General features: G+C 43.7%; 1 protein-coding gene across 1 annotated transcript in view; it reads right to left on the bottom strand.

Annotated features, from left to right (window-relative positions):
* Positions 1-1,985: 1,985 nt before the first annotated feature.
* ADAMTS1 (ADAM metallopeptidase with thrombospondin type 1 motif, 1) overlaps positions 1,986-9,505 on the bottom strand; it is a 10,011-nt gene continuing 2,491 nt past the window's right edge. Inside the window, exons 4-11 of the mRNA XM_010838469.1 lie at positions 8,334-8,680; positions 7,689-7,821; positions 7,135-7,302; positions 6,406-6,692; positions 5,996-6,182; positions 5,731-5,906; positions 4,567-4,742; positions 1,986-4,396 (exon numbers count right to left, since the gene is read on the bottom strand). Coding sequence (XP_010836771.1) covers positions 3,697-4,396; positions 4,567-4,742; positions 5,731-5,906; positions 5,996-6,182; positions 6,406-6,692; positions 7,135-7,302; positions 7,689-7,821; positions 8,334-8,680 — 2,174 coding nt within the window. The 3' untranslated portion in view covers positions 1,986-3,696. The remainder of the gene's footprint in view (positions 4,397-4,566; positions 4,743-5,730; positions 5,907-5,995; positions 6,183-6,405; positions 6,693-7,134; positions 7,303-7,688; positions 7,822-8,333; positions 8,681-9,505) is intronic.

The following is a 9,505-nucleotide window of genomic DNA, read 5'->3' as shown; positions in this document are numbered from 1 at the left end:
CCACATGTGTGTTTTAAACTAAACTCCTTGCTGCCAAAACAAGAGTATTTTAAAGAGCTCAGTTGGTTGATAAAAGGGAAATCTCACTAGCAGAAGGCCGAAGAAAGCAATGTGGCAACTTGGGAAGTTAGTTGGCATTATCTTGGATGGAGAATTAAAGACAACAGTGGAAAATCTTGTGGCTGTTTTTATGACTTTGTGTCCTGAATTTCATTAGGCACGATTTGAAAATGACTTTTTTTTTTTTTTATCATGAGTTACCATTCTAGTTGTATTTATTTGGTTTTATTAATATCAAACAGCTTGTATAGTAATTAAAGGTAAGGACATTGTGCATGTGTGTGTGTGTGTCCTCCGTTTCACTTACTATGGGGATTTGTACCATGATAATATAGGCATATTAAAAAGCAGAAACATTACTTTGCCAACAAAGGTCTGTCTAGTCGAGGCTATGATTTTTCCAGTAGTCATGTTTGGATGTGAGAGTTGGACTGTGAAGAAGGCTGAGCGCCAAAAAATTGATGCTTTTGAGCTGTGGTGTTGGAGAAGACTCTTGAGAGTCCCTTGGACTGCAAGGAGATCCAACCAGTCCATTCTGAAGGAGATCAGTCCTGGGTGCTCTTTGGAAGGAATGATGCTAAAGCTGAAACTCCAGTACTTTGGCCACCTCATGCGAAGAGTTGACTCATTGGAAAAGACTCTGATGCTGGGAGGGATTGGGGGCAGGAAGAGAAGGGGACGACAGAGGATGAGATGGCTGGATGGCATCACCGACTCGATGGACGTGAGTCTGAGTGAACTCCGGGAGTTGGTGATGGACAAGGAGGCCTGGCGTGCTGCAATTCATGGGGTTGCAAAGAGTCGGTCACGACTGAGCAAATGAAATGAACTGAATGGAGGCAAATAATGTGGTAGAGGTTGTTGGTGCTAAAAGCATGTTAGGTCATCAAATTGCATGGCCAAATTCTATCTTTAACTGAGTTGTATGGGACCAGTGCTCACAGTGTGAGGTTTGATTTTCCTTTTTCAGCCTGGTGGGCAGTAGGTAGGAAGAACCTTAACCAGAGATTAGCACACCTCTTCCCTCCGCTGCCCCATGCACCTGGCTCCTGAAAATCTTAAATTCAACTGCTCAGGGGAAGAACACCTTGAGTTATTCTGAGGGCAAGCTAGAATTATCACAGGAATCTGCAATTAGCAGGTTATATAGAAGTACTTGAGAAAGGAGGGTGAAAAAGAGGATGAAAATGTAAAGTTGGAAATGTCTGTGGTTAACCACATAATCCGAGTCTTCTAGTAAATATGCTATTTCCTGAGCAAAATGTAGTTACTTTGGAAGCGACCTGAACTTTTAAAGTCACCCATGTACCATTTAGTATTTAAAATATAGTGACTTACAAAAGGTACCGAGAGAGAGTGGCTTGGGTGTTTCACGGTTTCTTCAGAACATCCAGTGTACTCCTAAAGAGCAAATGAAACATGTGGGGAGCTTGGCTCACTGAGCATGCCTATCCTAAATGTAATTATGAAGCATCGTTTTCTATACATTAGCTTAAATGCACGTGTGCGTGTTGTTTCAGTCGTGTATGACTCTTTGCGACCCTATGGACTTTAGCCCACCAGGCTCCTCTGTCCATGGGATTCTCCAGACAAGGATGCTGGAGTGGATTGCCATGCCCTCCTCCAGGGGATCTTCCTTACCCAGGGATTGAACCTGCGTCTCCCACATTGCAGGCTGATTCTTCACTGCTGAGCCATCAGGAAAGCCCACTGACTTAAACAATTTCACATAATTTTATATACTGGGTTGGCTCAAAAGTTTGTTCATGTTTTTCTGTAACAGTTTACAGAATGAATGAACTTTTGGGGCAACTCAATACATGATGTCGTTGAGGAAAAGATACAAATTCAAATGCATCCTGAACCCGATCGGTTTTCATTTAATATATTACACATAATGCTCACAGAACAAATTTGGCCCACTGTTTCAGGAATAAAGCTTTATTAATACACCACCATGCCCATTCACTTGTGCACTGTCTGTCACTTACATGTTACAACTGCACGGCTGAGTAGTTGTGACAGAGATGGTATGACCTACAAAATCTATTTACCATATGGCTCGCAACAGAAAAAGCTGGCCAGCACTGGTGTATATTATTACTCTAGTAACAAACCTATCACCAAAGATATAATAGATATCTTTCTCTGTAGCAATCACATTACACCAAAGATACAAAAAATACATTTCATTAGAAAAAATCTTACTTCCAAGACACTTAAGAAAATATTCTGTCTTCAAATTCACTACCTATGTCTCAGATTTCCTTCGCAGGAGTAATTTTCATTAAAACAAGACACGCGTTCAAAAAGTGTCCTTTTATTATTTCTAGTAACATATATCGTATAAATACTCTATTTTTATATGACCTTTTACAAACGCGATATAACTTAAAAGTTTTATCATTAGAAAGAAATGTATAAAAATAAATACGTCATTATAGGCATTTATTACAAACTATAGTCCTTCTTAGAAGGAACACACAAACCAATACTTATAAAGTACATAGAATTTATAGTAATGTATTTTACTATATACATATGGAAAAAAAAAAAGTTATTTTCTTTCATAGTAGAAGAGCTGAACAGACATTCACCAGGATATGACTGTTGGACCAGCTGCTGGGGGTGGACCAGCCGCTACCCCTCAGTAGCCTCCCCACCATGAGACATCTGATCTCAAGGTCCCCAGCACTGGGGACCCTGTTGTACACACCCCATTCTCGTTCTGGCATTACATTCTTTTTTTTTTTTTTTTTGGTGTCTTACCGAGTCTCTTCAGACACAAACTGTTTTTTTTTTTTTTTTTCCCCACATCCACATTCCTTAAGTTGGCTTACATTAGGAGGAAAGAAATACAGGAGGTCCCCAGGTCATCAGGCCTCCTCTAGCTTTTACCAGCATCTGATACATCACTGCTGTTTTTTATTTTTTCCCCTTGTAGAATTTATGGTGTGTTTACAAATACATGCAATTGTTTCTTCGTCAAAAGGAATTCACAAAGAAAGACATAATAACGACACAAGAGAGGAAAGATGGGAGTCATGGGAGTCATGGACATTGCGAAGCATTTCTCGTGCTGGGCAGTCCTGAATTCTTAACTCTAAGACGGCATAAACATTCTCTGAAAACATAGCAGCGGGTAAAGTGATGGTCAAAGATCCCATGTGCATTCCTTTCTCCCTCCATTGATAGTGAGGTAAAGTAAGCCATGTCTTAAAGCAAAAATCTCACCTTCCTCCTGCATTTCATTTCTCAACCTCCGTGATACACAGTATTTCATCAGCATCAGGAAGCAGGGATTGTTCATATTTCTTAAACTTACTTTTGACCATTACTTCTATTTTCATAAGAACTTGTCCGGAACCTCACCAAAGAAATGATAATGCCCTGGGGCTTTCTTGTGCTACCTCATTGGTCAGATATGAATAGTCCTCATAAACTACCCTATCAGATTTGTAACTGGCAGGAAATTCTGATGATCTAACTTCTTTCCGACCTACCTCTATCTACCTCTCAACTCATCGCCACCCCTGGTTGATCACCAGGGCAAGGCGCCCTGGACTCCTCCAGTCTTCTTGATTTCAGTGCATCAGCCCTTCCCCACTGCCCCCTGTCCCTCAACACCACTCGTACTTAACTGCACTCCGCCACTGTGCAGAAGTCTATGTAGTGTTTAGGTTTCTTTAAAGGATCACAGCTCTCATGAGACAACACCCCCCCATCATGGGACAGACACTGCAAGGGTCTCTTTTTGTAACCCTTCCCGCAAGTCTTGGAACACGGCGACCAGTCCCCCAGCTGCCAGCGGGGGCAAGGCAGGTCCGCACAAGGTCTGGTGCTGGCCGGCTTCACTTCCTTGGCGCACTCTGAAGCGGGCTGTCCGTTGATGTCCCGGCACTCCACGAGCCTTCTCTGCACACCCAGCCCACACGACTTGGAACACTCGCCCCACTCTTCGATGACCCACTCCGAGAAAGTAGGGATGGCATTGAAAGATTCCTTCTTCTTCTTCACGAAATAGGTGTATTTAATTTTGGGCCGGAAGGCATTGCCCACCGTCAGGACTTGGATGGTTAAGGGCTCCTTGAGAGGGCTGAAGCTTCGAATTCTTTCCAGCGCCGCCGAGGAGCCGCTGTACCTCAGGACACTACCTTTGTGTGTGATGTCTTGCTCCAAAGTGGACAGGGTGAAGTCGCCATTCAGGATATACGTGCCATCGGCAGCTTTGATGGCCAGGAAGCTCCCGTTATTCCTGGATCCTCTATGATTCCGTTGCTTCACTTCAATGTTTGTGGCTCCGGTTGGAATTGTGACGATATCGTGATAGCCAGGTCTGCAAGCAAGAAAAATAGAGAGAAAAATCTCTCAGTCACTGGCTCATTGTGTTACTTAGCTTGAAACACCAGGGAATCAGGTAAGAAAGTAATTTTTAACCAGACCTGTAAGAAGTTAGTTACATGGAAATGATAAGAACCTTCAGGAGTAAGGCAGTTTAACACTTACTTTGCAGTGGTAACTGATCCTGATACTTTCTTGCATGTAGATCCATTTCCTCCACAGATGCCACATTTATCGAACTTATTTTTGGAGTCTATGATGTGATCACAGCCAGCTTTTACGCACTGTCCTTGCACACAGACGGAGGTGGAATCTGGGCTACATGGGGTGCCATCCACCACCTGAAAAAGGAAGAACAGGTACCTGCTGTCACATGTTAATTAACAAGGCCAAGAGATGATGCTAGGATAAGTCTGAAAATCTTCCTCATTAACATTACATTTCTATCAAAATTAAAATAGTACTCTGCACACTATCCTTCTCTGGCTTCTCTTTTTTTTCCATAGACATCTGAAATATTATAAATTTTTAGATTATCTGTGTCCTATCTTACTTATAGCTAAGGTCAACGAAAGCAGAGCTTTTAGTCAATTTGTTTACTGCTGTATCCTCAGTGTCTAGAATACTACCCGGCAAGGGCTGCTGCTGATAAATCACTCATATGTTGAATCTGCAACTGGGGACTATTTTCCTAGCCTACAGTGATCATGACTCATGATTATCTCAACCAAATTCAATTCCATTTTCTATCTCAGAGCCAGATTTATCCCCTCAACAAAACAGCAAAGCTATGCTTCTACTAGTTCAATATATGTTCTTAAACACAAGAGTTCTCAATGCTCAGGCTTTCAGTAAAAGTCTATTTGCACATGCTGCTGCTATTCACCCAGTAACAAGTACTTTTGACTATCTTAAACTATTTTCCAAAACCAAGGGATGGTTTTCGTGTTAATATATGATTTACCTATCCATGCATAAAGGGCTTTTCTTCATATATAAGAGTAATAATAAGCCATTGCAGGAATCATTAAGCATTGGATTCAAGCTTCATCCATAACCCCAAACAGCACAAGACTCAAAGCAGGCAGTTACCAATGTATCCAGAAGCAAAGTTGTCCTAACTTGAAATTGAATGTGCTGATATATAAATTTAATATATATAATTTTGACTTAATATATACTTAATACATTAAGTATAATATATTTATAATAATTAAATATTATACATAAACATGTCAATATAAAAATATAAAACAACAAAGGATGCATGAAAAGGTAGCAAGCCAGGGCTTGGGTTCTTAGACCAACAGTCCAAAGAAAAGTGACTACCTTGGGCTGCAAAACGAAGAAGTAGCCAGTGCCTTTGGCTTGACAGATAAGCTTGCACCTGTCCTTGGGCGAGACTCCCGCGTACTTGGGTATCCACTCCACTGCAGGCCCGCTGCCAAAGGAAGCTTTGGAGAATTCATTGTGTGCCTCACACTGTTCCATTCTAAAGGTTTTTCCTGGAAAGAGAAGGAGATGATGACGTTATCCCTTTCCAATCTTCAAGTGCCCGTTTGCGGAGCGTGCTTTTCGCCTTCTCTCTGCTCACCGTTATTCTCCGGGCAGTCTTCGATGTTGCAGGACCTGTAGCGCACGCGCTTGCCCTCACAGTATTTTCCTCCGTTCTTCGGCACGGGGTTGTCACACTCCCTCATCGTATACTGAACTCCACCACCACACGTTCTGGAGCAGTCTCCCCAGGGTCCCCAGGGTCCCCAGCTTCCGTGAACAGGGGTCTAAACAGAGACACAAATCATTAGTGTTAGAATCCTCTATGACAACCCTTTCAGGAAATAGAAGAGAAAGATATGGGACACAGAATCAATGATGCGAATCTTTCCTGTATCCCTGTCAGAGGCTACAGGTCAGGTTGCTCCTATGGCATCAAATGTCTGAGCATCTCTTGGTCATTTTCCCTTCTGAATGTCAAAGGAGAATGCGTTGTGGTGGATAACTCACATCAAAGTGCTCCTTGTCGGTCTGGTCCAGGCACTGGCCATTGACACACCATTTCCCCTCTCCGCAGCTGGTGCCGTCCGCCCAGGGGAAGTGTTTGGTCTGGCACACCGGCAATCCTCCAGAGGTGCCCGTGCACCAGAGGATCATGCAGGTGCTGGCCGCGTCCGGGCAGTGTCTGGACTCCTCTCCAAATGTGAGCTGGCACTGTCGGCTGGCATCGTACAAGGTCCCCGGGAGATCGGAGGGGAGCTGTATGACGAGCTGGGGCTCGTCCATCAAACATTCACCTGCAAAGAGAAATACCAATGAATGTTAACAAATAGTAACTAAAGGCACGCAGGGGACAGATCAGTTTCAGAAAAGATTTATCATAAGAGATAATACATAGCAAAGTGATTTGAAAGCTGAAGGGTTTGGGAAAGATGTGCCAGAGAGATTTAAATTATTGTTAAGATGTTATTCTTAATGAGGTATTTCTGCTTTAACAATGTCAGGAAATCATCGTTCTGCTAAACACTCAAGTTCATGTACTCCGGGAGCTTCTTGGCCAGAAACACTGTCTTTTATTGGAAATTCAGGTTTAAAAATGTATGCTCTTGACAATGAAAGTCATTTTGAAAGGAGAAAGGGAAAAGAACAGAAAAGAAAAAAAAGAGCTCGTTTAACAAGTACTGTATGAACACGCGGATGGTTGGATAACATCTAGAAAGAGTAGCTGGAGTGTCTTACCATGACCATTATCCAGAAATGTTGTAATCGCGGAGGCACTGCAGGGAGACCAGGGCTGGTTGTGGTCCAGATTGGTAAGCATTGACGCCATCATGTGGGAATCCCGGTTGAGACCATTAATGCCGGCACATTGCTTGGCATCATCATGGGGCATGTTAAACACGTGACCTAAGTAGAAATCCAAGACTCACATTAAAACATGTCGTTTGCAGCATTTTTTTTTTCCCCAACAGAGATTCATCTGTCTCAAAGTGATATTTCTAAAGAAGAAATGTATCCGGATACCATCTATTTTAGAGACAGTATCTACTTTTCACAGGGTGTGAACCAATGTGTGAATTTCCAAATGTGTCCCTCGCTTCAACTCTCTGATTCTGAATTCTAATAAAGATAACCATGCTGAGAATCGTGCAAAAGCATTTTCTGCAGATTTTAGGGAGCTCTGGCACCTAAAATGGCAATATAATCTGCAGATGCTCCCTTTAACAGTAATACCTAGTTTATCAGCTTGAATTCATGAATTGCGCTTAACTCACACTCTGGAATAGACTTACCTAATTCGTGAGCAGTAGTGAAGGCGGCCTGTAAGCCATCATCCTCTATGACCGAGCAGCTTCTGCTGGGATCACATATAGTTCCAACATCCGCCATGCCAAGAGTATCACACGTCTGGGTACCACACAGGTCCTACAAGAAGCAGAGATTTGCCCTTATTAATACACACACAGGATGAACTTCGGGATCAAACTGCTTGGTAGGGTGTAGCCTCACATGTGCTTTGGAGCATCTACATTCTTTGTTGCTGAGTAGCCCTTTTAGGAGTATTTTGTGTGACTTTAAGATTTTCCCCTAATGCATTCACCTAGGACTGTGACACTTGAGATGTTAAAGCTATGGAAGAATTCCCTGGTGGTCCATGGTTAAGACTTTAAGTTCCCAATGCAGGAGGCCCAGGTTTAATCCCTGGTCAGGGAACTAGATCCCATATGCTGTAGCTAAAGACCTTGCATGCTGCAAGTAAGATGCAGGACAGCCAAATAAATAATAAAATAAATATTTTAAAAATTAGGAAAGATTAATCATGCTAGCCAATGAAAAAATACTTCAGTGTGAAAATATTGGTAAAATGCCTTATATACATTTGTTACAAACTGACTCCCCAGGGAGTCCTGTCATGACTGGTGATGTCTTCCTCTCACCTGTCTGGTGAATAGAATCGCGGTGTCATAGTGCTCTGCATCCCGGTCACTGGGCGGGTTGTGCTGTTTCTGCCAGCTGCAGAAGTTCCGCAGTGTGAGGGCAGCGTTGGAAGTCACTTCTGGGCCCTTCTTTTCCTCGTAGATGACCAGGATCTTTACCACCACTAGGCTCACTGAATTCCGAATGCTGGGATGTTTGTATAACCGGGCCGCCACGGAGAACAAGGTCAGAAGGTAGTGCTTTAGGTCACTGCCGTGGAACTCGGCCATGGACTGGTCAGCCACAAGCATCGTTTCCACATAGCGGGGGCTGGACACAAATCGCTTCTTTCTTAGGCTTCCAGTTCCTGTAAAGACACAAGGAAAGATCATTTGCTTGGGGACAGTCTCGCCAAGAATAGTGTACCTTCCTAGAGTATATAAGGAAAGCCTAACCAGTCAAAGCAAATAATACAAAAATACACCCGGGGGGCAAACAATAACAAAAATATTTGCATCTCTGTTCACTGCAAATGTTATTTTTAAAGTTTTCTCCTTACTGTAAATGTAAAGGCCATGTGCTCCTCTGAGGGGATCAGCTTTTTTTTAAGTAGCATTTTTTTTTAATCCTCTTTGAAATCATGCAATCTGAAAAGGGCAGGATGCACACCCCTCTTTCCAGTCGTAGTAAAATCTTGGAGCAAGGGGAGCAGGCAGAGCCCCTGAGTCACTCTTTCACAGGCCAGGACTCAGATCCTGAATGAGATCATCAGGCTCCACGTGGAAGGCCCCGGGCAGGGCTGGGGCCTCTGCCAAGGGGCCGGGCCTGAAGGAATCTCAGCCCGCACGGCTCGGCTCTCTCATTCCAGGGGTTCCTGGGGGTGCTCGGCTCAGGCCAAATCCGGCACGAGGACCACCCAGTCTGCCCCGGCGCCTACGGCCAGGACTCCTACCGCCCCACGGAAAGAAAGTTGGTGCTGCAGATTCCGGGGTGGGGGTGGGGGCACGATTAATTATTTAGAAAAGAGTTCTCTGACTCCTGACCGTGAACCAGCCCCCTGCCCAGGGAAGTCCTACCCTGGGCTCTGATCACGTAACTGCTTCCAGGAGCAGACGGACAGGGGGAGAAGAATTACATTCTGCAAGCCCGGGGCAGAAAGTGAAGAAAGCGACAAGGCACCAAAGTGACAGGA

The sequence above is a fragment of the Bison bison genome, unplaced genomic scaffold (assembly GCF_000754665.1).
Source record: "Bison bison bison isolate TAMUID 2011002044 unplaced genomic scaffold, Bison_UMD1.0 scf7180017864094, whole genome shotgun sequence".
Lineage (NCBI taxonomy): Eukaryota > Metazoa > Chordata > Mammalia > Artiodactyla > Bovidae > Bison > Bison bison.
This window is presented reverse-complemented; position numbering and strand designations above follow the sequence as displayed.